General features: G+C 63.1%; 3 protein-coding genes across 11 annotated transcripts in view; 1 reads left to right on the forward strand and 2 right to left on the reverse strand.

The window, feature by feature from the left end:
- The window catches only part of PHRF1 (PHD and ring finger domains 1), a 28395-nt gene extending 17006 nt beyond the window's left edge, over positions 1–11389 (reverse strand). For 2 of the 4 annotated variants that reach the window (XM_032358397.1, XM_032358396.1), the window contains exons 1-4: positions 11265–11389; positions 7451–7566; positions 6941–7048; positions 1836–2059 (exon numbers count right to left, since the gene is read on the reverse strand). In XM_032358397.1, coding sequence (XP_032214288.1) covers positions 1836–2059; positions 6941–7048; positions 7451–7544 — 426 coding nt within the window. In that variant the 5' untranslated portion in view covers positions 7545–7566; positions 11265–11389. Of the gene's footprint in view, positions 1–1835; positions 2060–6488; positions 6604–6940; positions 7049–7450; positions 7567–11264 lie in introns of those variants that run through there. The other 2 variants (XM_032358398.1, XM_032358399.1) reach the window with 2 other exon arrangements.
- A 6704-nt stretch (positions 11390–18093) lies between these two features.
- Positions 18094–20888, reverse strand: RASSF7 (Ras association domain family member 7). The gene is given in 7 exon segments (XM_032358451.1): positions 18094–18564; positions 18642–18687; positions 18690–18723; positions 18800–18928; positions 19068–19780; positions 19957–20087; positions 20765–20888. Coding segments are annotated over 6 exon segments (1329 nt in total). The 5' UTR covers positions 20081–20087; positions 20765–20888; the 3' UTR covers positions 18094–18281.
- Positions 20889–21025: 137 nt separating this feature from the next.
- LMNTD2 (lamin tail domain containing 2) lies at positions 21026–26943 on the forward strand. 6 transcript variants are annotated; one of them, XM_032358444.1, is made up of 15 exons: positions 21026–21139; positions 22287–22323; positions 22712–22919; positions 22998–23147; positions 23494–23581; positions 23717–23872; positions 24141–24212; positions 24303–24391; positions 24725–25014; positions 25247–25505; positions 25620–25809; positions 25897–26016; positions 26104–26533; positions 26621–26673; positions 26783–26943. In XM_032358444.1, the coding sequence occupies exons 3-15, from the start codon at positions 22732–22734 to the stop codon at positions 26912–26914; spliced, it is 2217 nt and encodes a 738-aa protein (XP_032214335.1). In that variant the 5' UTR covers positions 21026–21139; positions 22287–22323; positions 22712–22731; the 3' UTR covers positions 26915–26943. The 6 variants fall into 6 exon arrangements, with proteins under 6 accessions (XP_032214335.1, XP_032214334.1, XP_032214340.1 ...); XM_032358446.1 differs by lacking the exon at positions 21026–21139 and adding an exon at positions 21155–21858; XM_032358443.1 differs by lacking the exon at positions 22287–22323.
- The last annotated feature ends 23 nt before the right edge of the window (positions 26944–26966 follow it).

A 26966-nucleotide genomic window follows, 5' to 3' on the forward strand; every position in this document is an offset into this window, starting at 1 on the left:
CTCGGGGTGAGGAGCCCTTCCCTGTCCTGAGAGGTGCCCTGCATCTTCTTCCGACGGCTTCAGAACACGGCTCGCTCGCTTCCGATCTTGAATCCGGGGGATGCTGTGTGCGCGCCACAAGCCGGGCCCGCCTTCCTTCCGTCTCACACACATGGACCGAGCCCCTCTCTCCCTCGTGCGAGACGCTGCCTGCTGCCCACCATGTGTGGCAGGACCTGCAGGTCCCTACCACGCTCCCGGGGCCTGGTCTCCATTCCCGGGGCAAGTCCGGTGCACTCACTGTCGTTTCATAAATCTCAACAGCCAGGAGGGCTTCTCCCTTTCTTGGAAGGACCGGCAGGTCTCGGTGTTTTCCTGCCATTTTCCGTCCCTCCTCTCCACACTTCACAATGCTTTGAGGGCCCCGGAGGCCCCGGGGTCGCCATGGCCATCTCTTGGAGCTGGCACTTCCCTCCAGAAGGTGCTTTCTTCATTCAGACTCAATGGTTTTAGAAAAGGTCTTCACAGGTCTCACGTGTCTTCCGATGACTCGCTTCTGAGTAGGACTTTTCGTCTGTTTATCCTGTGCTCAGCCATTCGCCGCGCTTCGTGTTCTGACAGTTCTGGAAAACGTCTGTCGACGAACTTACTTGTGACGAGAACCTTTTCCTACATGACACTTCTACCTGTATTTTCTCCTCCTGCTAATCCAGTATGATACCAACTAGAAAACCAGCACCTTGTCAGGCTCCTCAGTTTATAAGGCTTTGGTTGCGAGAAAAATTTAACCCTTCATCTAACCTGTGCCATCAGGTCCAGCCCCACAGGACGGGAAGCCCTGGAACACCACCAGTGCGGCAGCAGACAGGTGAGGTGGCCTCAAGGGCAGCACAAACATGGCCAAGGTCCAAACTCCTGAGCTGTCTGGAAACACGGGAAGCAGGACTGGGGCTGTGGGGTTACTGTTAACCTCACAAGGGGAGGTGGAGGCATGGAGGTCCACTACATCCACACAGCATCCATGTGGGTCGAGTTCCAGGCTGCCCAGAGGAGGACAGATGGCTCCCGAAGGCAGGGACGGGCGGGGGTGGGGGCGCACAGCACTTCTCCTGTCCTTTTCTTCATCTTCAGAATTTTTCACAGTAAGTAGTTTAAAAAGTCGGAAGAGGGTTACTGCTGCTCAAGTTCACCATCAGGCGGGGGGGGGTTGCACACCTGGGGGGCTCAGTCAGTGACACATCTGCCTTCAGCTCAGGTCACAATCTCAGGGTCCTGGGATCGAGCCCTGCATCGGGTTCCCTGCTCAGCAGAGGGCCTGTCCCTCTCTTCCCAACCTGTGCTCTCTTTCACTATCTCTTTTCTCAAATAAAATCTTCTAAAAATTAAAGTTCATCACACAATATACGGTTTCTGATATGTTCCCTTTATCTGTCTTCCGGTGGGCTCCCTGTCCTGCTGGTTGTCATGACTCGGTGCCGAGCTCCGTCCCACGCTCTGTCTGTGGGGTCACGACATACCGGGCTGCCTCTGCCAGCCACAGACTGCCCTGAGTCATTCGGGATTCCCGCACACAGGTCCCCACGGGGCACTGACCCAGAAGTAACGTTTCTCTCTCCCGCCTCCTCATCCCATGCTCCACGGGCACAACACCCCACACTGAGCTCTCCTGGAAACCCCAAGAGTCAGGAGCACACCAACCAAAGTGAAGACCACACGAGGACCCAATGCTACGGCCTCCATGTCTACTGCGGAACAGAGAACGCCACGGGCAAGAGGCTGGCAACTGCAGGGTCACTCATAAACGGAGAGAGGTCATCCTGAAGGAAGGAAGGACCCCAGAGAAGCTGCCTCCTCACCTTGGACCATTCGACGATACAATCCAGGCAGAAATAATGGGCACAGTTCTCCGGGGTCCCCACAGCCTGGTCCCTGAAAGTATTGAGACAAATCGGGCAGCTCTCGGAATCATCGTCAGAACTGAACGCGCCACTGGCTTCCAACTTCCCCTGAGCGTCCACCACAGCCACCAAGGCCTCCGCGCCCTCTCCTCTTCCTCCTTCTTCTTCAGAGTCTTCCGAACCTTGAAAAAGGAGAAATGTGACTTTGCGAGCTGGAGCCCCGGAAGCAAACAGGCCACAGCGGCATGCAGGAAGGCACGTTTCTAAATCCTGTACTCAGGGGACAGACACCTTTCTGACGCCCTGCCCGACAGGCCCACCCCTGGGCACCTCACTGAGGTGGCTTCCGAGCTAAGAGGATGGGATGCGGCTGAGTGGCCGTCCCAGCTCCACAAGCCCCTCCCTTGCTGCGGAAGCCGAACACTCCCCATCAGGGCAGCTGCCAGGGGCCTGCCCCCGTCGGACAACGGCCCCTGCGGAGCACAGCAGCCTCCAGAGAGGGCCACACACCCCCAAAACCCTCCCCCAAAACAGTCTTAACAAAACATCTGCCTCCACACGAGACCTTCCTTACAGGTCTATTGCTTTTTCTTTGGGGATGTAGGGGCCATGGATTCCTAACTGGACAATATGGCAGTTCTGATCAATTTCTGAGAGGTTCTGGGGCTGGATCCGGACCAGGAAAAAAGGAAGACACTGTCAGTTCAACACAGCGGTCAGCGTATGCAAACTCCACGAGAGGTTCAAGTTCACCTGTGTGGCAGGAGGGTCCTCACAGGGCCTAAGACACAGCCACATCCAATCCCTTCCAGGGCAGACAGAGCCCGTGTCTCCCCTACAGGCCTGCTGCGGCGTGGCCGAGGAAGTCCTCTTTTCCCAAACAGGTGCATCCTTTAAAAGCCATTTTCCCCGGTTGGTTGCAGAGGAAGAAGTCAGAGCGATATGCGCCCGCAGGCGTGGAAGCAAGCAAGCAGCTCTGTGACCTGCCGGTCAAGGGAGTGGCCTCCAGGAGCAGAGGACAGTCCCCCGGCGACAGCCAGCCAGAGGTCACGACTTCAGCCCTACCCTCTCAAGGCTCTGAATTCTGCCAACAAGCAGTGCCCTTGGAGGAGGAACCTGAGCCTCAGGTGGGCCCTGTAGCCTCGTGACCCCCAATGCTGGTGAGTGAGACCTGGGCAAAGGACCAGCAACGCACACCGGGACTGCTGACCCTGGAAACACTGAGGTCACGAGCACACTGTTCTGAGCTGCTGGTTACACAGCAAGAAAATAATACCTAATGAAACTGGTACGCAAAAATTTTGAAAAGGGCACGGGGGAAGCTGCCCGAGAGTGGGCTTCTCTCAGCTTTCCTGCTTTGCTAAGGGCAGAGCGAGCAGAAGGGGGTTCAGTCCAGGCGGTCAGATTCTCCCTATGGAATTCCGAAAGACAAAAGAATTGGCCATCTCAGGGCCGCGAGACCCTGTGTAGCATCTGGAATGGCGCGACGGCAATGAGGGACGGGGACCAGCAAGGACCCACGGGGGTGTGCGGGGCCCTGAGCCATCTACCTCCGTGCACCCCTCCGCAGGGGCTGCCGACGATGGTCCTGCCTCACTAGGGGATCAGTGAGGAAGGTGCGGACGAACACAGGGTCCCCAAGAAGGGCGCGGTCCATGCCGGAGCCAGAGATGGGGGTGCCCGGGGGCTGCAGCCTGAGCAGGCCACTGTCACTCCCACTCCCTCGTCCGTCACAGCTCCCTGTGGAGCGGTGTGCGCTCGGCCTGGAGGCTGGGGGTGAGGCCACAGATCCGAGGCCAACGTTCTCAGTTTTTGTGGTAAGACTTTTCTAATACATTTTTTTAAAGATATATATATATATTTTTTAAGATTTCTTTTTTTTTTTTTGACAGACAAGGGAGTACTAGCAGGCAGAGAGGCAGGAAGAGACAGAGAGGGGACAGCAGGCTCCCCGCCAAAGCAGAGACCCCGACGTGGGACTCGATCTCAGGACCCGAGATCATGACCTAAGCCAAAATCAAGAGTCCAAAACTCAACTGAGCCACCCAGATGGCCCTTTCAAGTAGCTAATACCTGGAGTTGGAAAGGCAGCAGCCGCTCTCGAGCTAGCCGTTTACAAGATGAATGCTACGGCAAGAAAAGCAGCAAGCAGAAAGAGCTGCTCTGGGACGGGCCAGGCCTGCAGGGATACAGGAAATGCCCCTTCAGGAGATTCCCCTTCTCAAGGTCTGACTGCACTTCCCGGAACCTGCTCAGGATAGGCCGCCGCCTGTTAGCAAGGCTGGTGCCGAAGGAGCCAAGGGCACTCCCGTAAGCAGACGGGCCTGTGAGCCTCGAGCAGGGCTCAGGCACTCCCGTAAGCAGACGGGCCTGTGAGCCTCGAGCAGGGCTCAGGCACTCCCGTAAGCAGACGGGCCTGTGAGCCTCGAGCAGGGCTCAGGCACTCCCGTAAGCAGACGGGCCTGTGAGCCTCGAGCAGGGCTCAGGCACTCCCGTAAGCAGACGGGCCTGTGAGCCTCGAGCAGGGCTCAGGCACTCCCGTAAGCAGACGGGCCTGTGAGCCACGAGCAGGGCTCAGGCACTCCCGTAAGCAGACGGGCCTGTGAGCCACGAGCAGGGCTCAGGCACTCCCGTAAGCAGACGGGCCTGTGAGCCACGAGCAGGGCTCAGGCACTCCCGTAAGCAGACGGGCCTGTGAGCCACGAGCAGGGCTCAGGCACTCCCGTAAGCAGACGGGCCTGTGAGCCTCGAGCAGGGCTCAGGCACTCCCGTAAGCAGACGGGCCTGTGAGCCTCGAGCAGGGCTCAGGCACTCCCGTAAGCAGACGGGCCTGTGAGCCACGAGCAGGGCTCAGGCACTCCCGTAAGCAGACGGGCCTGTGAGCCACGAGCAGGGCTCAGGCACTCCCGTAAGCAGACGGGCCTGTGAGCCTCGAGCAGGGCTCAGGCACTCCCGTAAGCAGACGGGCCTGTGAGCCTCGAGCAGGGCTCAGGCACTCCCGTAAGCAGACGGGCCTGTGAGCCACGAGCAGGGCTCAGGCACTCCCGTAAGCAGACGGGCCTGTGAGCCACGAGCAGGGCTCAGGCACTCCCGTAAGCAGACGGGCCTGTGAGCCTCGAGCAGGGCTCAGGCACTCCCGTAAGCAGACGGGCCTGTGAGCCACGAGCAGGGCTCAGGCACTCCCGTAAGCAGACGGGCCTGTGAGCCTCGAGCAGGGCTCAGGCACTCCCGTAAGCAGACGGGCCTGTGAGCCTCGAGCAGGGCTCAGGCACTCCCGTAAGCAGACGGGCCTGTGAGCCTCGAGCAGGGCTCAGGCACTCCCGTCAGCAGACGGGCCTGTGAGCCTCGAGCAGGGCTCAGGCACTCCCGTAAGCAGACGGGCCTGTGAGCCTCGAGCAGGGCTCAGGCACTCCCGTAAGCAGACGGGCCTGTGAGCCTCGAGCAGGGCTCAGGCACTCCCTCCATGCAGCGCCTCCCCACCTGCAGGCCTGGCACCCGCATCCTGCTCCCTCCTGGGCACTCGGCTCTGTGCCACCTGTCCGTTTCCAGCAGCACTCGGTCTGCTACAGCCAGCCCCTGCCTCCTGTCTTCACAACACAGCTTAGACGGGCCTCTCTGGAAGCTTCTCCTCACCACTCTAGGCCCACAGAACCCCTCTGCTGGCGATGCCCCATGTACCTACTCTTGCCATGGACTACCCTCGTTATAACCACTTCTTTCCATCACTGTCTTTGCTGCTAAGTGGTGAGCTCAGGAACAGCAGGTCAGCGGGCTTCTGCACTCCCTCCGGGCCCCACCCAGGTTCCCTGGCATCCAGCAGGCCCTCAAACCTTTGCTGGAGGGACGAACCTCCTGCCTTCAGCTCTGCCAATGCCAAGAGTCTGTGCCTGAGACCTGCTGCAGGTCAGCCCAACGCCACACGTCAATCGTGGGGGACAATCAGAAGAACTCTATTCGTGACCTGCAAACTCAGGACATACTTTCAGGTCCGTGTGCAGCATCCGAAATCCAACTGTGGACGAGTAAGTCACCGACACGCACAAAGTTGCAAACTCACATCCGCTCACGCTGCTGCAACCCTGTTCCTTCAGGAGCCCGTTACCTTTCTGTAACATTCTAACACTGCCAACTGCAAGAGCCCAGAGAGACCGTGATCTGCAGATGGTACTTGCTTTAGGACCATGCCTCTCCCCCGACTTGATGACTACTTCCAAAGCCCAGCGCGCTATCAGCAGTTGGGGCCAAGGGCGCCCTCCCTCTCTGGAAGGGGAGCCCAGCCGGTCTCAGACAGGGTGGCCTGGCCTGGGGGCCTTGGGAAGCCATACGGCAGCCAAGGTGGCTAGAGGGACAGGGAAGGAGGAGCTGTGAACCCAACCAGAGTCCCTTATGGCAACACTCCCTATGCAGAAGTCAACCGGCACGAAGGGGCTAGGAATTCCTTAATGAAATCACTGCCTGCGCTCGTCAGCTCTCGGGGGCTCTGGTCAGAAGAATGAGAGGAAGCCACGAATGGCTCCACTGAGCTGGCCTGTTGAGAGTCCTGGCCAGGTGGCCCTGGGCCACGGCAAGCCTCTGCTCACTGTGCTGGCAAATCCACTCCACTGGGCTCACCCCAGAAAGACCCCAGTTCGTGCTGCTCCGCATTCCTAAACATTTTAATCTTTAACGAAGTTGTGCTGTTGGGACGCCTGGGTGGCTCAGTTGGTTGGACGACTGCCTTCGGCTCAGGTCATGATCCCGGAGTCCCGGGATCGAGTCCCGCATCAGGCTCCCAGCTGCGTGGGGAGTCTGCTTCTCCCTCTGACCTTCTCCTCGCTCATGCTCTCTCTGTCTCTCTCTCAAGTAAATAAATAAAATCTTAAAAAAAAAAAAAAAAAAAGAAGTTGTGCTGTCCGGCTGAACTCTGAAACAAAGGATTACAATGAAAATGAGCCCCTGCCCTGGCAGAAGGTGAGGCCCGCTGGGAGTGCGGACCAGCCACCAACTCCAGCACCGTCCCGTCAACAGCGGTCCCCGCGCCGGCGAGGGGCAACAGGAGGCCGCGCAGGCGGTGGCGCTCTCACCGGACGGGTCCTCCAGGCCCCCATACTCGTCGTCTCCGTCGGTGCCGCGGCTGCACTCGCTGCCCGTGTCCTCCTCAGAGCCCCCGCTGGTGCCGTCACTGCTTTCTTCTACAGCAAAAGAAGTGGAGACAGGGCCCCGAGAAAGTGTCACAACCAAGGCAGCGAGGAGGGACGCCGCCTCCCGGAGGCACGGAGATGCCCGAAGCGCCCACCAACGGGCCCGCGAGCAGCTGCCCCCACGGGTGAGGACAGAAGCAGGGAAGCACGTCCTCTCACTCTGCTGACATCTGGACGACTCAGCGGAGCAGTAGGATAAACGTACGTACCCCTCACGCAGTCAGAGACAAAGAAGAACTTAGAAAAAGGAGTAAAAGTTGAAAACCGACCCACGCAGATAACCCTCCAAAGGGACCCCGCACACGAGGCAGCCCCGCTGCTTCTGAGAGGTACGAGCCGCAGCCCCCTGCGCCCCGCCCGGGCTGGGGAAGAAGGGGTGGGAGACTGGCTCACCAGCACTGCTGGCCAGGGCGGCGGGGCTGAGTCGCCGGCGTCCGGCCGGCCCTGGGCTTCGGTCCACAAGCTCGTCCAGACTGTCGTCATCCATCCCTGGACATTGGCGTTCGGCTCTGAAATAAACCAGAGTCAGGAAGTTCTCAACTGTCCCAGGAGGCAACGCTCCCCTCCTGAAAGCCCGACAGTCCCTCGGCACACAGCACGACCCGGTGACAGGTTCGTCCGGAGGACAGGGAGGCGGAGCCGTGAGAGAAAGCAACTTGAACTGCAAAGCTGTGCACAGGTAGGAGAGAAGACACTGATTCTCACCTACAGAGCAAGAAACTCAAATCCCAATTTACAACGAGCTAAGTAAGCTTCAGTCTGGCACCTACGGCACCTCACCAGTCCCAAGGAATCCTGACGCCAGGCTTATAAGATGAGGCAGAGCAGGGATGTCAACCTAGCAGGGTAGGTGTCAGAAGGGTGGAGAGGGCTAAGAGGACCCTGTCCCTGCACTCTCCTGCCCTGTCGCTCTTGGCCAGCGTTGGCCAGCCTGACCTCCGCGCACCAGGGGCTACATGTCCGCTGAGCTGTTCTGACCACACCCCCCCACGGGACACAGAGTCCAGGCTCACCTCTCAGACACCATGGCCACTTTGCTCTTGGGCTCCTGATGTCCGGGAGCCCTGTCCTGCCTCCTCTGTCCTGTCACTGCAAGGACAACACAGAAGACCGAGACAGATGACCTCACAAATGTAGCAAAACACATCTACCTCCACTGCCAGACCTCCAACTTTTGACCTCAAATAAGGGCTCCTTTCTCAACAATGCTCTTCACTTCATTTCCCAGATGACTCTTAGAGGAAACGCTTCCCACAAGGAGTCCCTCAGTTACTTACAAAGCCAGGACGAAGAAAACCCTCCCTGGGGTGTGGTGTGCTTTAGGCCAAGTCCACTCTCCATGGTCAGAGGAAATGGGTCACACAAAAGACCAGGAGGCAGAGGGGCAGAGCAAGAACTGGGAAGGAAGCCCGACCAGGTAAGGCTCCTTCATGGACGCCACACGCAGGCTTCCTCCCCATGGGCCACGTGCCAGCACCCAGAGCTTCACGTGGCACCCAGAGAAGGGCTTATCACCACCACCTCTGGACAGATGCTCCCGGAGAATAATCCCCTGGTGGGGCTAAGGCCAGATTCAGACTCTGGAGAGCCTAACTTCCCTTACAAAGCCCCCAGTTCTAAATTAGTGAGGGCGTGTTAATTTGATGAAACTGCCAACTGCCTTACGCCGTTCCTACCTGGAAACAGTACACTCAGAGGTGGTTCTACAGAATCATTCACCCCCTAAAGCCACCACCTTTCCTCTACTTAGTGTTCTAAGGTTGAGAACATGAGCCACGGCCCCACTCAATTAAGGGTCTGCACCCTAACTGTCTGGCGACTCAGCAACACGGCAGGGACCCAGCCGTCCTGCAGCTCCCGGCCATGACTCCTGCTGGAGGCATACAGACTTCAGGATATGACAGGGCCACAGCCCTTCCAGGAGGATGACACCTCTCCTGTGGGGTCAGGGAAGAGGGCCTAGAACATTCTGGCCTGTGTCATCACCATTCCCATAACTGGACTCCACAAGGTCATCCTGGGACACCTACTCCAATGCCTACCCTGCCCCTAAAGTGTGCAACAAACTTCCTGCCCTGCAGGGAGGGAAATACCTTTCTGCAAGGCGGCCCCAAAAACATGGGTTTGAACTGCACAGGTCCACTTGCACGTGCAAAGTTTTGGGGCGAATACAGCACTATAAACGTGCTTTCCTTCCCTTCGATGTTCTTGGTAGTATTTTTCCCTTCAGCTCACTTTACTAAAAGAAACACGCGTTCATCAACTGCTTGTGTCATCGGTAAGGCTTCCATTCAACAGGGTGCCGTCAGCAACAGTCTTCAGAGGGAGTCGGAAGTTACGCATGGATTATCCACTGCACTGACTGGCGCCCCTAACCCCTGTGCTGTTCAAGTGTTCGCTGTACCAACACACATAACCCTACCAGGGAATGCTTCACACACCAGAAAACGTCACCCCTGAGGCCACCTAAGAGATGACAGAGCACAGCCGAGGGCAGATTCTGGGGTGCAAATTCTTTCCCTGATGATGTGTTATACAAGCACAAGTTCAAAAGTCTGAACAAACAGCCCCTGGCTTCTCCCTTGGTGCACCAAGACCCAGGTCCACCGGGAACGGGCAGTGGCAGGGCCTGCCTCAGAGGGCTGTCGGAAGAAGTCAGCAAGGCTGCGACTGGGGTTGCGATCCTGGGGTTTGCCAGAAATACCCACCCAGGAATGGGGCTGAAGTCCACCAGGCCCGGCACCTGCGGGGTTAAGTCCCATGGAGCCTGTGCTGCTCCACCACAGCTGTGAGGGCAGCAGGAGAGTGTCAGCCACGAGGCTGAACATCGTCTGGGCTAACATCATCACGTGACAGTTAACTGCTGGCAAAACACCCAGGCAGCCTCTGAAAGTACTTCCCAGAGTAAGCACCTGTGCAAATACCAAGGCGGCCGCCACTAGAGACCCCAGCAGCCCTCTCCCTGTCGGGAACACGGCAGTCAGAGCTGTGTGTTCCTGGGGCCACCAGCAGCCCCGGCTCACAGGCGCCTGTCCACGCTCACCATCCCCACCCCGCCGGCCCGCTCCCGGCCACAGGCAACGCCGGCGGTACTCTGGGGCTCTCCTCTTTGCTCTGGATTCAGGGAGCTGAGAGGAAACAATTTTCCTCTTTTCAAATGCAAGGACCCAAAGCACCTACGATTCTGACCATTATGAAGGAACCCAAAGAACTTCTGGTGGTAACCGGCCCCTGTGCCAGGCCCCGGGCAAGCATGCCAGGTCTAACATCTCCCACCCGGCCAGGGCTGTGGTTCCTGACGCCACGTCTGCCACGAAGGACAGGAGACCTGAAAACTGAAACTGCAATGGAAGTGAAAAAGTAGGGCCAACGAGGTGTATGCAGGCTGACGTGGACACCAAGCGTCCATTCTGGGGGGGCTGCAGAGAAGCCCAAAGCTGAGCTGGTCCTGGCCGAGCCCTGCCACTGGCCTGGTGCAGAGACCGCACCGGAAGGCGCCAGCCGCTGGTACTCTGACTCAACACTCTCCGGAGGTCCTGGGAGGCCTCGCCTGAGCCCCAGGGTCCAGCCACACGAGCCCTGGCTAGAAGGAGGCTCCCAGGCCGACCATCACTTGCTCCGAGAAACGACGACAGCCCCTGACCTCCGCGACTGACAAGGCATAACCGGGCGCTGCTAAACACAGCGCAGAGCAGGGGCCGGAGGCTGTGCGCTCGGCAGCGGCGCGCCCGGGGCAAGTCGCGCACCCCTCACGCGCGGAGCAGGAAGGACAACACCTCCTCCGGCGGTCGCTGGGGGGACGACCCGAGCTACCAGGAAACCATCCCGCCGGCCGATCGGGCGGCCCGACGCAGACGAAGCCGCCGGCGGCTGGGGCCACCAGGAGCGGGGAACGAGTCGGCACAGGGTCACGCCTCGCTCACACCCGGCACGGCTGGGGGGTTCCCACGGGACGAGGCGCGTGCGCCCCCCGCGACGGTGGCCAGGCGGCGGCGACTCCAGAAACCCGCGCGCGGGCCGAAGGGGCTCCCGGCCTGGGCGCCGGCCCTCCCCGCCCGCCGGCCCTCCCCGCCCGCCCTCCCGGGGCCAGCGCGGCGCAGGCCTCGCCCTGCGGGGCAGGCCGCAGACAAAGCGCGCGGCGCTCGGGGACGGCCCTCGCGCCCGGGCGCGGCCGGGACCCCCAGGCCGCCGCGGGCCCCGCCCATACCCGAGACTCTTGCGTCCCTCCGCCGCTCCCGGGCGCTCGCCGCGCTGCCCGAGCGCCGGCCTCGACTAGGCCGCCGCCACCGCCGCCGCAGCCGCCGCCGTCGCCGCGCGCTCCCCGACCCGGAAGTGCACGGAGCCGGCTTCCGGGCCTCCCGCCTCGCCCCGCCCGTTGGCGGGGACCACTGGGACCAGGGAGGGGAAGAAGAGCCTGAGGGGCGGGAGCCGCCGCTCGCCGCGGCCGAGGGCCTCGAGGCTTCGCAGACACTGCCTAATGCTGGCTCACCTCCCAGGAAGACCAGTGTCTGGAGGAGCCTGTAGGGTCTAGGCCCCCGCCGGTGGGCTGTTCCGTGTCAGCCCTCCCCCGCTGGGACGTGGTACAGTCCGAGCCTCCGCCCTCCGCCCAGGGCGAATGGCAGCGGCCGTCCGGCACACCTGAGACCCCGCCCCCCAGGCTTGGCCCCGCCCCACGCCCGTGAACACGCCCCCTCCCTGCGGCCTGCCCGGCTCGCGGCGCCGCGGCCCTCCCGGCGTTGGTCACGCCCCCAGCCCGCGTTGCTCTGGCCCCAGCTGCCGCGTGGCGCTCCCGCAACGAGCAGCTTCGTGACCTGCAGTCGCTCCTGGACCAAACACTGACGGAGTCCTGTGTGGGCGGGCTGCTCCAGGTGCCGGGCACAGCGGGAGGAGACCCCCGCCCCGCGCCCCGTCTGCTTCAGACGCCGGAAACCACCAGCGCTGTCGGTCAGCACACCGCGTGGTGTGTGGCAAGCTGACCCGTGCTAGGATGAAAGATAAAGCAGGGTCCGGTCCGGGGCTCAGGAGGCTGGGAGGACCGGCCCGTGTTAGGCAGTGAGGACGGATCTGGCAGTGGCAGGGGTGGGGAGAGCCCCGAGAAGCCGCTGCCGGACGTCGGAAAGGAGGCCAAGCCGGGATGGCCCGTCTCAGTGCGGGAAGTGGCCAGAGGCGCTAGGGGCTCTGGTGGATCTGGAGCTGGATGACACGTGCTGGCTTGCCGGCTCCGGGGGGCCGGGGCAGCAAGGTGGGGGAAAGACTAGAGCAGTGAGGGCAGACACAGGGGGACCCCAGATCGGGAGCCACCATGGCCTGGGCTGGACTGGGCGCAAGAAGCTCCTGGAAGATTCTGAAGAAATGTGCGAAGTAAACAGGAGGGCAACCTGGAAGTCAGACAAGGAAGGACATGTGGGCACCTTCTGTACATACCCACGGTCCGTACTGTCACCTCCAGGCCACACTGACTAGCCACCCACCTGCCACCTCTCACATGCTAGATCCAAGCAAGGACACAACATGTGTACCCTGCCCCATGCCCCTCATAGACCTGCACTCTGTATTCCCTGCTGGGTTTGGGTGGTGCTTAGTGCACCCTGTTCTCCTGCCCACCCCAGCCCAGGCAGGAACAGACAGGAGATGCGCACTGCTCTCTGATACAGGAGGGCGCAGCAGGACTGGGAGCTACCTTGGTTCTATCCAGCCCCCACCAGCTCTTTCCCCTGCCATCAGGCCTGCACGCAAACAGGGCCAGAGAGGGGGAGCCAGGTACGGCTGTGTTCCCTGACTTGGGAAGGCAGACTTGTTAGCATCCCAGGCCTGCCTTAACTAGTGACCGCAGACTGGGTAGCTTAAAACAACAGATGATTTTCTCACAGTCCTAGAAGTTACAGATCTGAAATCCAAGGGAGCTCTGCTCTGTAGGAAACCCTTTCCTGCCCCTTCCAGTTTGTGGTGCTCCAGGCTTCCTTGGCTTGTGGCCACATCACCCCAAAGTTTGCCTCTGTCTTTACATGGCCTTCCTCTCATCTGTCTCTTATAAGCACACTTGTCGTTGGACTTAGGGCCCACCCAGTGAAACCAGCATGATTTTATCTCAAAACCCTTGATTATGGCTGCAGAGACCCTTTCCCCAAGTAACCTAATGTTCCCAGCGTCTAGACATTTGGATATAGACATCTTTTTGAGGGGACACTATTCAACCCACTACAGAAGGTGATAAGGGGTGCATTTGGAACCTGCAGGACTGGGGGACACAGCTGAAGGTCATACCAGTAACGCTAAGACAGGAACTCAGAGTCACCCTGACCTATGGCTTCTCTCTGTCCCCCAACTCCAGACTTCTTTCCTCCAAACCTCGACCCTGTCCTGAAGGTGTGGGCCTTCTCAGGGGTCCTGCAGATTACTAGTGTTCTTCCAGACCAAGGTGTCTGGGCTTCGCTGACCCCTCCCCTGATGGCACCCGTAGAACTGAGCCTGCTCCTCTGAGCTCTTTCCCCACCCATAGGCAGCCCCACCCACATCATCCGCCTCTTGGGTTTCTATCCCCAAGCTTCAGGCTCCGATGTCCCAGAGCCTCTGCATTTAGCCACTCAGGCGATGTTTTTAAGGAAGAAATGAAATGAATGTGGTAATGGGAAGGGTGCAGCAGGAGCTGTGCTGGGGCTGGGGCACCTGGGGGGCTCCAGGCCCCACACAGGTAGGATGCAGGGGGGTCACTGGAGGAAGGGAGAACCGGGAACAGGTGGTGTAGAGGCAGTATGGCCACAGGTGAACCATGAGGGACAGGGGTGGCTGAGGCTGGACCCCTGGGCAGTGGAGAGCCGAGGGCTCCTTTGAAGCTGGCTGGAACCAGGTGAGCGGGGTCCTCTAGGGAGGGCCAGGGTTGAGGCAGATGCGGGAGATGAGTGAGTGAGGTAAGGGAAAGTGGGGAGCCCTGGCTCACTTTGGAAGAGCGCAGAGGGCTTGTGAGGACTCCTGTGTCAGGAACAAAAGGAGAGCAAGGGTGTCTACCCCATTGGGGGTCCGCATGACCCCTGGTTCTGCCTCAGGGGTCCCCTTGGCCGTGGAGGCGGGGTGGAGAATGTGAGGGGAAGGGGGTCAGGGCCAAATCTCCCTTGGCTGCCACCTTAGGGCATCACCAAGGAGCCAATAACTCCAGGTCTGAAACAGTCCGTTCTCACGCTTTATACTTTTTCAAAGCCCAGACAGGACGGGGCAAAGCACCGATGGCCCTGCGCCCCGCGCCGTGTCCCCTCCGCACTCAGATTCCGAGCCTTCCAAGGTGACGGATTCCACTGGGGTACCGCGGAGCCCCGGCCCGCCAGCCACAGTGCTCCGCGGGGCCGCGGGCAGCGCGGGCCCCACGTGCGTCCGGAGGGCGCACCCGGGATACGTGCACCCCAACCCCGCGCGTTCCCGGGGGCCCACCGCGAGGGCGGGGAGAGCGCCTCGGGCGGTACCACCCGCTCGGCCCGCGGGGGAGCCGCCCCGCACGGCAGCAGCGCGGCGTCTGTTGGCCCCGCCCGGCAGGTGGCGGCCCCGCCCCGAGGCCGACGTGCGGAAAGGAACGCGCCGGCCGCGCCCGCAAGGGGCCGCGCGGCGGTGGGCGTGGCGGCTCGCCCCCACCTCGCGGCCACTGGCTGGGACGCAGCAGGGCGGGTCCAGACCGGCTGGCCATTGGCCGCGAGACTCTCGTATTTGCATACGGGCCGGGGGCGGGGCGCGGGCCAGGCGCCGGGTGCGGGGTGGTCGGGGGGCGGTCGGGGGCCGGTCGGGGGCGCCGGGGGCCCGCGGCCGCCGCCGAATTTGGGCTGAGAGCCGGCGACGGCCCCGCGCCGCGGTTGCAGGTGACGCGCGAGGGGTCCCAGACCGGCGGGCGGGGGCTCGGGCTGGGCTGGTGCGGTGGGGCTCGGACGCACAAGTTGGAGGGGAAGGAGGGGTCGGGGGTGGAACGGCCCTTCTTGTGCACCCGGTGGTCCCTCCAGGCGCAGGGCAGCCACTGCCCACCGCACACTGCGCTGCTCCGGACCCACTGTGCGTGTGACAGCGGCTGATCTGTCCCTGGGCAGCGCGACCGCCCCGGCCCTTCTGTGACCCTGGTGTGTCGGGCAAGGGACGGCCAGACCAGGTGGGCGGGGAGAGGGCGCCCCTTTGTCGCGCTCAGCAGCGGGGTGGGGAGGAAGGGGAAGCACCGTGGGGGGCTCAGATTGGGCCAGATGCGCCTTTGGAGGGAACTTGCGTTGTGTGTCTCAGGTGCCAGGACCTGCAGAGTTGCTGGATGGTCTTCGGAATGTCGCCAGGCTGAAGCAGCGTGTTCTGGTCAGACCCGTGGCCCTCAGGACCGGACCCCCTACTACCTGCCTCTTGAGGGCCACCGCTGGGAACTCAAGGAAGACGGTGACAGATTTGGCTTTTCTGCATATTTCTACCACTCAGCAAGAATGCCAAGAACCCACTTGTGCCCAGCGGTGTGCCTGCCCTCCTGGAGGTGGGGGCACCCGGCCGAGCCCCCAGCCTGTCTGCCGCGGGGCCTGCTTTCTCTGCTGGGGTTCTTTTTTTTTTTTTTTTTAATATTTTATTTATTTAGTTGACTGAGAGATCACAAGTAGGCAGAGAGAGAGGGAAGCAGGCTCCCTGCTGAGCAGAGAGCCCGCGGGACTCAATCCCAGGATCCTGAGATCTAGACCTGAGCCGAAGGCAGAGGCTTAACCCAGGCGCCCCTCTGCTGGGGTTCTCAACCCACTGTGAAGATCTGCTGGTCGGAAAGCATGGCCTGAGCAGCCTCCAGGCATGCGGAGGCCAGGATGCCTGCCGCAGGCCCTGTCTCCCAGATGGTGGGCGTTGATGGCTGGCACTGGGTCCGCCATTGTCAGAGCAGCGTGAGGGACAGGCAGCCTGAATTGAGGCCTTGCATGGACTTGGACTCACCTTTGGAGGGACACTGTCGTAAAGGTCACTGTGGTGCCCTGAGGGTCACACCTAGCAGGCTTGGCAGGACAGGTTCTGCCGGCAGCAGGGAGGTTGTGGGTGGCCCTTGGGGTTGAGAACCAATGGTGCCAGTTGCCTGCCACAAGGCAGTGACTTGCTGTGGGTGACCCTCAGGGAGCCCCAGTGTTCCAGCCAGCCCACAAGAGTACTTTTGTACTGGAGGTGAGCAGGAGGGGCTCCAGTGCCATTCCCCAGCACAGTCTGGCCCTACAGAGACATTGATGATGACTGGGTCCTGTCTCACCTTGGCCAGGGAGCTGGGCTGACCTGGCTTGGTCCTGCCCTGCCATGGCCTGGATGTGTGTGTCTGGCGGGAGTGGGGAGCTGGGTCTCCTTGGCTCAGCATAGCTCACATCGTTGTTTTCAAAGAGCAGCTTAAAGCTCCAAAGTAAACTTCTCAACAGCCCCAGCGTTTGCTTACTGATACGAAGCACTTCTGGCCACTTTTGGGGGATATGGGATTTTGTCCACCTGGAACAGCCAGAGGTGGAAGGTTCTGCCCCCTTCCCCACCCCAGAGCACACTGGCTACCTGAGGACCCTTCCCAGGTGAAGAGGGCTCATCAGCTTTTCAGCCAGTAGCAGACTGGGGACAGGTCCCTGGCGATGTCTTCAGAAAGAACAGGTGTTCCTTGGAAACAGACTCAGGAGACCAGGGGTGTGCAAGCTCTGCCAGCACCAGGACTGCTTCCCTTTGGGGTGTGGGAGAGCACATGACACCGGGAGGGAGTGGACTGCCTGCCAGCCTGCACCTGGCTTTGCCCTGTGCTGGCCAGTGTGCTCAGCTTGGGAGACGACCCTGTGCTGGTGCTCAGAGGCACATCCCACCCTCCCAAGTACAGGTGAGGGCTGTGGGTGGGGATTCCAGGCCTCTTGGACCTGGTGGTGACCACCCGCCGCCCGCAGCTCAAGCCCTCCCACGCAGGGCACAACACGATCGGCATTTGCATCCCAGGCTCTAGCCGTGTGACTGTGCACTCAGCCCTGTCTCCAGTGGGTGGCTGTGCGAGAGACCGTGGGCTCAGGTGGCAGCGTAGGTAGGAGCTATGTAGGGCTGGGGGCTTTGGAGTGAGGAGCCTGGGCCAGAAGTCCCCTGCTGCTGCTGTCCAGCCGTCACTCCCGGTCCGGTTCCACCTCGGGCAGGAAGTATCCAGTCCTCAATCCCCTCCCCCCAAGCTGCTCTTGGTGACTTCCACGCTCCTGTACTCAGGACTTCTTGTCCCCTATGGTCAGCCCCAGAAGAGGAGAACACCAGGCTGAGCTCGGGGGCCACTCCAGAAGGCTGAGTCCATCCAAAGTTGCTGACTCCCAGCCTCAACACAGAGACTCCATCATCGAGGGTGCCTCCATCTCCTGTTCCTCAGTATGTGTGGCTGCACTGAGCCCCTGTGTTCTGACCATCACAGAGGGCTCCAGGGCCAGCCACGGTGCTCACAGGTGGGGCCTGCAGCCCGTCCCAGGCCCAGGACTGTGATCACTGCCCTAATTTTGAGCCTGCACACTGACCTAGGAAGCAGAGGGGGCCTGGCGGATGGCTGGGCAGCCACACCCTCATGGGGCCAACAGAGCTCCTCTGGGCAGAGCTCCTGGGTTCTGGGCAGGAATCTGGGGACCTGCCCCCACAGGCTCTCCATAAACCTCAATAAACCTGATAGGCAGGTCTGGCACGTCCTTGAGTCCTCTTGTCCAGGAACCATCTTCATGCGGTGGCAGCTCCTGCTACTGGTGAGGAGTAGGCCAGAGGAGGGAGAGCCCACACAGACACCCAGACCAGGCCCGAGGCTGCTCTAAGGCCCCACACTATGCAACTCTCAATCCAGGTTTGGGCTGCCAAGGAGAGCCCCTGGGTGGGGATGGGCACAGCAGCTGGAAATGGGAGGCCCTACAAGCCCCAGTTTGGGGTCCAACTGACCCCTGGTCCCTGGGAGACCCTTTTCTCAAGAGCCCTGGTCGTGGCCAGCCCCAGGTAGCTTGGGGGACTCCCCAGTGACCCTGGCTGGTCTCAAGTTTTAGGGCCCACAGACCCTGTCCGGTACAGCTTCAGGACGCACTGAAGCCATTCTGGGCAGTTTATTGAGGTTTTAGGGTTGGGGTAGGGGAGGCGGCATGCCCGTGTGTGTACGCAGGCTCGAGGAAGGCTACCTCCCACACACAAGCACACACCCACAGCTGAGCAGTGTCCACACGTCTCCCATCCCCCACAAGGAGCCGTGACCCTCGGGGTGTAGCACATTCTGAGCCGATCATGCCTCCTGCCTGTCCAGGGGCCTCAGCAGACTCCCTCCACCCCCACACGGCGGAAAGCCCGGGGCCCTGAGGTGCTCTGTCTCAGGCCCAGGGCACCAGGGCTTCCCACTGCAGGGGAGAATGACTCCTCTGTGACCACCAGCTCTCCTGTCTTCCAGGTCAGGCTGGCCGTGGCTGCCCTTGCTCGTCGTGTCGTGGGAGCCTGGGGCCAGGCTGGCAGTGGACGTCCACTTTGGGGCCAGAGCTGCTACCTCCAGGAGTTCTGCCTCATTGGGGCAACTGTGGGGAGGAGACAGGCTGAGGGCACTGAGGACAGGAAGGCCCTGTCCCACCCGAAGTGGGGAAGACAGACGTACTCTCTGGGCTCAGGCTGGACACTAGAGCAGGATTCCGAGGGGTTCTCGTGAGGGGCTCTTCTCTGGCCAGAGGCAGAAGACCCTGTGGGGAGAGCAGGTCAGCTTGGACCTGGGCCAGGCCTCCCACGCCCCTGGGCTCCCTCTGGAACCACTCTGACCTGTGTGCTGAGAGGGCCCCTGTCTGGCCGCGGGGCTGGTGGCAGCGCAGCCCCCGTCTGCTGGATGAACTCCTGCAGGTTGCACTGACGCAGCTCCCGGTTCAGCTCCTCAAGTTCCTGGGCTTGGGCCTGGGGCACATGGGGCCCTCAGGGGACGCAGCCACGGGGCTCCATGGCCTCGCCCTCTCCTTGGCCTGACCCAGAGGCCAGCCCCCAAATCCGCTCGCACTGGGGCCACTGGCAGGGGCTCGGGGGCCTGCGGGCTCACCTGTAGGGCGTGCTCGGCCGCCTGCAGGGCCCTGCTCACCAGGGCCAGGCTGCCCTGCACTTCTGCGCTCTGCCGCTCCTGGGCAGCCAGGTCCTTGCGCAGGCGTTCCGCTGCAGACGCTGTGGGCGAGGGGGGTCCGGGGGCCTCTGAGGCCAGATGGAGCTCCACCTCCAGGGCACGGGCCTGGGCATCCAGGGCCTGTAGCCGGGCAGCGTGCTCCGCGGTGGCTGCGCTCAGGGCCTGCAGGCGCGCCTGCCCCTCCCGCTCCCGAGCCTGCTCCCGCCGCAGCTCCTGCTCCCAGAAGGCCTCCTGACCCAGCTCTGCGGCGTTCCTCCGCACCCTGCGCTCCAGGCCCTGCAGGTCTACACTGGAGCCTGGGACTGGTGCTACGGGGGCCACAGGGTCAGGTGGTGCAGGGCTGGGGGCCAGTCCGGGGCACCCCAGGCTGAAGGTCCATGCTTTGCGCTGCTCGTGGCCCAGGGCTGGCCGTGGCTTCGGGGGGAGGCTGGCACGGACTGGGCAGCGCTCAGGAGGTGGGCAGCTGTCTGAGGAGGGCCTCCCAGCAAGGCTGGGCCCTGTCCGCCTCAGGACAAACTGGACATCACTGGCAAACTGTCCACAGGTGGCCTGGGCACCCACTGGACACTCTTGGGGCAGCAGCTGCCGTTCCTTTTCCCTGAGACGCTGCACGAGCACAAAGCGGCCCGTCTGGCCTGGGGTAGGAGGAGACAGGTCAGCTGATGCGCCCCCCCCATCCACCTGGCTTGAGAAATTAGGAGAGGGCAAGAGGGGTCAGCAGCCAGCCCCAGCCTTGATCGGGGAAGGGGACGGAGGACCCGGCCCCACCTCAGGTGCACCTGTTGGGCTACCTGTGCCCGAAAGGACTCACCTATTGCTTGGGCTAGTGCGAAGACTACTTCCTGACAGGTGGTTTGCTCTGAGACCCCACAGACCACGCGCTGTATGCCATCCACCCACACCTTTAGCTCCATCGCTGCTAGCCCAGACAGCATCCCTGTCCTGCAGGGAGGACAAAGGCCAGAGGGTCAGGCCCTGCCTGGCCCCACCACCCCCTGGCCTCTCCTCTCCTCACCCCCAGAAGTGGTTCAGGGCTCCTGCGCGCCCCCCACCTCATGTCAGTCCTGCCCTCCTATAGCCTAGCCCCGCACGCAGGTCATACACTGCGGGGGTGGAGGCGCGACCAGCCCCCCAAGGGGTAACCAGTGTGCCCTCCAGGAGCACTCTGAAGCTCCCCCACTGACCAGCCTCCCCTTGCCCCGCCCCACTCCCCCGGAACCAGGCGAATCATTAACCAGATCCAGCACTTCCTGCCTCCCCAGGCACCTGGCTCGAAGGGCACTGCCCCTCCCACGGGACGCCGACCTCGGGCGCCCAAGGGCGCCCTCACGAAAACACGGCTTCCCGCTGCCATGGGAACGCCGCTTCCCCGCCACTCCGACCCCGGCCCTCCGGAGCCACGGAACCGCTCCGGGGCGGCCCTCGCCGGGGCGAGCAGCGCCCTGGCCGCTCCCTCCAGCCGCGGCGCTCGCCCCCCACCCGCGGCCGCCGTCGCCGCCGAGGGGCCGCTGCAGGTGCGGCGCGGCCCCCACGGCGGCCCAGCCCGCGTCCCTCCGTCGGAGTCGCCGCGCGAGGCCGCGCCCCGCACGCGGGAGGACCCGGGTCCCTGCGCGGCTCACCTGGGCGCTCGCTGGCCTCGGGGACCCAGACTCGAACTGGCTGCTTCCCGGAGCCCGGCGCCGCCGCAACCTGCCGCCTCCAGCGCCGCGGGCGAGCCCCGGCTCGCCACTCCATTGGCCCGCAGCCCCAGGGCCCCGCCCCTCGCCCTCCTATTGGCTCGCAGGGTCGCACCGCCCGCCCTGAGCCAACGCCCATTGGCCGCCCCGCCTGCGCCCCGCCCCTCCCATTGGCTCCCCGCCCGCCCCGCCCCCGGCGGCGCCCAGGTGTGGGCGGAGCTCGGCGGCGCGGAGGGGCGGGCCGGGCCTCGTCCACGCACGCCCGAAGACGCGAGCGACGCGGAGGGGCTCCGGGCCGGCTGGCGGCGCGCCGCACAGGTGTCTGGCTCCGCTTCCGGGCCCGCTTCCTCGGAAGCCTCCCAGTCCCATGCGTCTCCTGCCGAGGGAGGGGGCACCGGCCTGGGACCCCGCGGTCTCTGCACGCAGAGGGGCGGGCGCGGCCCGCAAGGCCAGGGACCGCCCTCGCCCCCCGACCCGGCTCCGTCCGGAGGACGGGGGCGCTGCGGGAGCGGGTGGCGGGCGCGGGCCCTCTCTGGCTGCCGCCAGCCCGGTGGTCCTGATGGGGGAGAAGGCTGCTCTGAAGCTGCTGGGGACAGAGCAAGACAAAGACCCTGGGCTCTTTGCCCGCACCCCTCCCTGCCCCCAGTGGGGCCCGGCGCCCCTGCGACTTGTGGACACACGTGGGCACCCTGAGCCCGAGAACCCCAGCCAGCCCAGCAGCCAGGGTCCCTCACAGCCTCCGTGCTGTCTGTGGACCGGGCGTGGGGAGCCTGCTCTGCCTCCTCACAATGGGCCACGGGGGGTCCTCCCCAGCTCAGGAAGTCCCGGGGAAAAGCAGAGTTGAGGATCTTAAGGAATGATCGAAAGTGGGGAAGGGGGAGGTGAAGGCTGGAGGACATTGGCCTGTGTGTCGGCTCTGGTGCCTCACTTGTGTTCTGGGGCAGAGAGAGCCGTTGTCATAGTTAGGAGGCTGTCCCCAGGGCTCCCCAAGGTGGGAGATGGACTGGAGAAGGACCGGCTTCTGACTTGGGGTTTAGGTAGGTGGGCGTCAGCCTCTGAGTGGGAAGATGCTGTGGGAAGCACTTGGGGGGCTCACTGATGGCTAGAGTCGGGTAAGCCCCCCTACACCAGGCAGCCGTGCCCCCAGTACCTGCCTGCTGCCACAGTGAGGACTATGGGAGCCTCCCCAAGGTTGGCTGGGGTGGCAGACTGAGTGTGTGACTGTCTGTGAGTCTGTGAGCATGGCAGGGCCTGCTCCTTGCTCCATGGTCCCCTGAGCCTGCGAAGGCCACCTGGGCAACAACCCAGCCTTCCAGTTTCTCCTTCCGGCTGGGTCGGGAGGTGGGCCCAAGGCTCCCTAAGGGCCCTGGTCTGGGGTTTCCCTGGAAGCTCCTGGTAACAAACAGCCCCTCCCCTTCTGGGTGCTGGTATCCATGGCAACACTCTAGAGCCTTTCTTTCCTTAGGCCCGCTTGGATTTCAGGCCTCAGGAGAGTGTTTGGGGTAAGGCCCTGGGCCTGGGGGCATCACAGGCAAAGGACCAGTCCCTCTGGGGACTCTTGCTCTAGGTTGAGGGATAGGACCTCAGGTCCTAGAAGGCAGGGGTGATGGGGATGACAACAGGAAATGTCCACTCAGGTAACATGTTGCCTGGGGGTGACCTGCTGCCTTGTCCTGGTCAGAAATATACAGATGTGGGCACACATGTGACCAGCAGTCTAGTGTCCTGTGGGGTATGTGCACACGCATGCAGACACACACACAGACCTCTTTGGAGTGGTGCTGTCTAGGACTGTCAGACTTATACACACACGCATGGCCTTGTAAGGAGAGCCCCGCAGGCGTAGCCAAACAGAGGACACAAGGATGACAGTCCTACCTTCTCTCGCAGCTCCCCCAGGAACACCGAGAATGGCGCCTGAGTCTTGCCAAGAGGATGAAGGAGCCGAGAAAAAGACTCCCTTATCCCAGGTGGACCAAGAGCCGGTCAGCGCCCACCTGGAGCCTCCTGTGGGCACACCTCAAGAGCCGGGGGGTCCCACATGCGCCCAGGACACCAAGCCCAGCTCTACACGGGTGGTCTTCTCCGTCAACCTACAGTAAGGAAGGGAGGGATGGGTGGCCAGCCACTTGGGCCTGGCCAGCTAGGGGACAGGGCCTGATCACTGGCATTGCAGGTTGGCCCCTGAGTCTCTAGACACTCGCACCTTGCGGCTGCTGTGGGGCCAACGGGAGCTGGAGATCCAGGCTCTGCGGTGGGCTCTCCAGAACCGCCAGGAGGCCCGGCACTGCCACGTCCTGCGTGAGGTGGCTGGACTTCCTGAGAGGTGACCAGCAAAGTGCTAGTTCCCCAGCCCAACCCCGCCTCTGTCCTGGCCCGAACTGGTTTTTGTCTGACCCCCATCCCCAACCACCGGTCCTGACTGACATTGTAACTTCTTACTCTGGCCTTAAGCCTCACTTGAAGCCTGGCCCTCTCCCCTGACTCCGAGTGCACTGGGAGTCGCTGCATCTAGACCCCACCTGCAGCCCAGACCTCTCAGAGCCAGACTTGGCCTGGCTCACTGGAACCCTATGCCCTTGGGCACCCAGTGTCAAGGAAGAGGGGCCCCTCCTCCCTTCCTTGGCTGCTGACCTCGAGGCAGGGGCTGCTATGATTGCCCCTTCCCCCAGGAGTGCACGTAATCAGGAAAAGTTCCTGCAAAATCAGGTCCAAAAGCTGACTCTGGACTTGAAAAAGCAGAAGGAACAGGCCCAGCTGGTGAGGGGCAGGAGCGACCAGGGAGTCGGGGAGGGGACCCAAGCTGGTGTGAGGGGCAGGGCCCAGGTAGGGGTTGGCCTTGGGGGGTCAGCAGCTGGAGAAGACCCTGCGCACCTATGCACTCTCGGGGAGCAGGAGAAGACCCAGCTGGAGGAACGTCTGCTGCAGACCACGACCACCATGCAGCAGCTGGAGGCTGAGCTGCAGGCCTTCCAGAAGTCCTGCCTCCTGCAGCTGGCCCGCTCCTCCTGGGTGGGGCGCATACTGCGCTCCTCCACCGGCAGTGTGGAGGTACGCCCCGCTCGGCCCCCGCACTCGCCTCCTGTGTTCCCCTCCCCAGCCCTCCTCGGATGGCCCCTGGGTAACCATTGTCTCTCCTGCCGGTCCTTTGGTGGGGCTGGCCTGCCCGGGAAGCCTGTCTCCCCTCAGGACCATGGGGCAGGGAGGAGCCCCCTGGTTCCACCCACCTGACCCACTGTGAACCTGTGCCTAGCGAGGTCAAAGGAGAGCGCCTCTCTTCCCCAGCCCCTGTCCACTGGTCTCCGCTCCCCGTGCGCAGGTGGTCACTGCAGAAACCCTGATGGACTTCAATGACGTCTCTGAGGGTGAACAGGGCCCCTCCACTGGGGAGGTAAGAGAGCTGAGCAAGGTCCCCTACGTGCTCTCATAGCCAGCAGCCTTGTGGGAGGGGAGGGCCACGTGCCTGTTGCTTCGTGACCAGGGTTTCCGGCTGGAGGACGTGGACTGGAACAGCATTGCCCAGCGGTATCCCAACCTCTTCAGCAACATGGAGTCCAGCTCAGACCCGAAGTAACTGCTCCTTGTGCACTCCTCCAGGGGTGCAGGGTGGGGGGCGGGAAGTGCCTTGGCATATGTGGACCAGAGTCCAAGTTCTACCCTTAGTGTCCGTGGGCAAGTCACTTTCACCTTCCAAGGTCAGCTCTCCCATCTGTCGGACGGGGTTCACAGTGAGGGGAAAGGGCTCCTGAGCCCTCACAGACCTTCCAGGAGCCCCTTCCCCTCCCCCCACCCCCGGGGTACCAGGGTGCCCCACCCCCTGGGGGAGGGCTAGATGGGCGTGGGGCTGGGGTTTAGAAGTCAAAGGCAGCCTCCGCAAGCCGATCAGCAGACTGTGGCCCACAGGCACCCACGGCCCCTGCCACCCGCAAAGGCCCCACTGTCGAGCGAGTGGAGCTCGGAGCTGCGCAGATCGGGGACAGAGCAGCGTCTCAAGAGTGTCGAGTGGAGTTCCCTGCCCTTCATGGACACGAGCAGCTCCGGGGGCGCGGACTCCGACTCCAGCAGTGGCCAGCTGGCTGAGCGTTATTGTGTGCGGAAGGTGACAGGGCACCCCCCGTGTGCGCCAAGCCGTGAGGAGCTAACGGCGGCCAGCTCCAGGAGCCTCAGCAGGGAAATGCAGGCACAGTCTGGAGGTGGGGCGTAGCAGCTTTCCCCAGTTACTGACCCCCTGCAAGGCTGTGATCTCTGCCCAAAGTCCTAATAGCATGTCCCCCGACAGCTCGGTATTCATGCAAGGTCGCTGAGGCCACTGCAGTCTCATCCCTGGGGCTCAGGGTGGTCTTGGAGGGTACCTGCTGCTGCCTGTGCACTCTGGCTATCCACCCAACCCCCCGTACTTGGGAGTTCTCCCTCTGCTTCCCTCAGCCTCCCGGGTCCAGCCTTCCTGCTCTGGATCTGAGCTCCAGAGCTGTGCCTCTCCCCAGTGCACCTGTGGGGTGCTGAGCATCAGTCTGGCCTCGCGGGAGATGTCCACAGTGCGTGCAGTGTACGGGGTGCCCCTTCCAACAGGTCTTTTCCTGGATCTCAGGATGGCTCAGCGGGACCAGCCAGGTAGTACAGTCCTGACCCTGACCGGGAAGCCCTGTGTAGCTTCTGAGCACCCGCATTCAGGGTGCTCCTGGAGGTGAGGGGTGACCCAGCGGGGTCCTGGCAGGAGGGGGTCTCCAACCAGGACGCACTGGAGGGGTGGCCAAGCCTCTCTTCGTAGCGCACCTGCCCTCCTCACACCTCCCCCCAGCCCAGGGTGTTCCTGCCTGAAGATTGTGGCAGTCAGTGCCCGGGAGAGGTTCGTGCGTGTCCTCAACCAGTCGCCGGAGGAGACCGCGGACCTGGGTGGCCTCACGCTGCAGCAGCGGGAACGGGGCTTTCCTGTGTGCATGTACCGCTTCCCACCCCGCACGCTGCTGCCTCCGCGCCACCACGTCACGGTGTGCCCCTCCGCCCCCCCCAACCCCGCGGTGGCCTCGGCTCAGGCCCGCACCGCTGCTCACCCACCCCCTGGCCATGTCCACCAGGTTTGGGGCGAGGGGCCCCGCAGCATGAAGAAGCACCTGCCCTCGTCCTTGGGCCAGGAGCCCGTGCACTTCCACTCTAGCAGGGGCTGTGTGACTCTCCTCCTGAACCCCAAGGGCGAGGTCAGTGTGCATCCCAGCTAGAGGTGGGGTGGGAGTGAGCCCCGGTGGACGGAGGTGACCCCCGTGCCTCTCCCGGCCGGCCCGTAGGTCCTGAGCGAGCATCGGGCCGCCCACTGCGTGTCCCCCGCCTCGAGGATCTTCGCTGACAACACCGATTTGTCCATAGACCGCTTCCCGCTCTCAGAGGCCGGGCTGGTGGCTGACACCGGCACGCAGAGGCCCGGCCCTCGGCAGCTGCGGGCAGGCAGGGTGCAGGAGGCCCCCGCCAGACGGCGGAGGCCCACGTGGGCTCCGCGGGTCCCTGCTTCCCCAGGTCCCGGCCTCTCCAGGCTCCGCACCCCCCCACCTCCGCCCCTTCCCGCAGGCGGGCTTCGGATCTCACGAGCCCCTCGCCCCACCAGGACGCGGGGCCTCTTCCCCCGGCTGAGCGCCAGCAAGACCTTCCGCCCGCGGGCGGTGCCAGCGCCGTCCGAGGCCGCCGAGGCGCCGGCGCCGGAGCTCCTGCCCACCATCCCCGGTGAGCGCGCGGTGCGCGGCGGGCGGGCCGGCGAGGAGGGGGAGGCCGGCAGGACCCCCCCTCCCACGCGGTCATTGTTCCCCGCAGAGGCCGGGCTGCGCCTCGAGGACTGCCAGGCTAGGAAGGAGCCCAGGGTCCGGGTGAGTGCGTGCGCGCGCCCCTTGGCCTCCTCCCATTCCCGGCCGTGCCCCCTCCTCCGCGCAGGCCCCCGCCCTGGCCCCGCGCGCCTCTGAGGCTCCGCGCCCCCAGGTGTGCTGCAAGAGCGTGGACCGGGGCTGCCCAATGGTGGCGTTGTCGGTGCAGAGCGCGGCTGAGAGCAGATACGGCTTCCGCTTCCTCCCCTGCCCGCCGGTCACCGCCGCCCGGAGAGCGGGGCTGTAGGCTGCGCCGGGCGGACGCCGGGGCTGAGGGGGCGGCGCTGGGAGAGAGGCGG

Source organism: Mustela erminea, chromosome 9 (assembly GCF_009829155.1).
Source record: "Mustela erminea isolate mMusErm1 chromosome 9, mMusErm1.Pri, whole genome shotgun sequence".
Taxonomy (NCBI): Eukaryota; Metazoa; Chordata; class Mammalia; order Carnivora; family Mustelidae; genus Mustela; species Mustela erminea.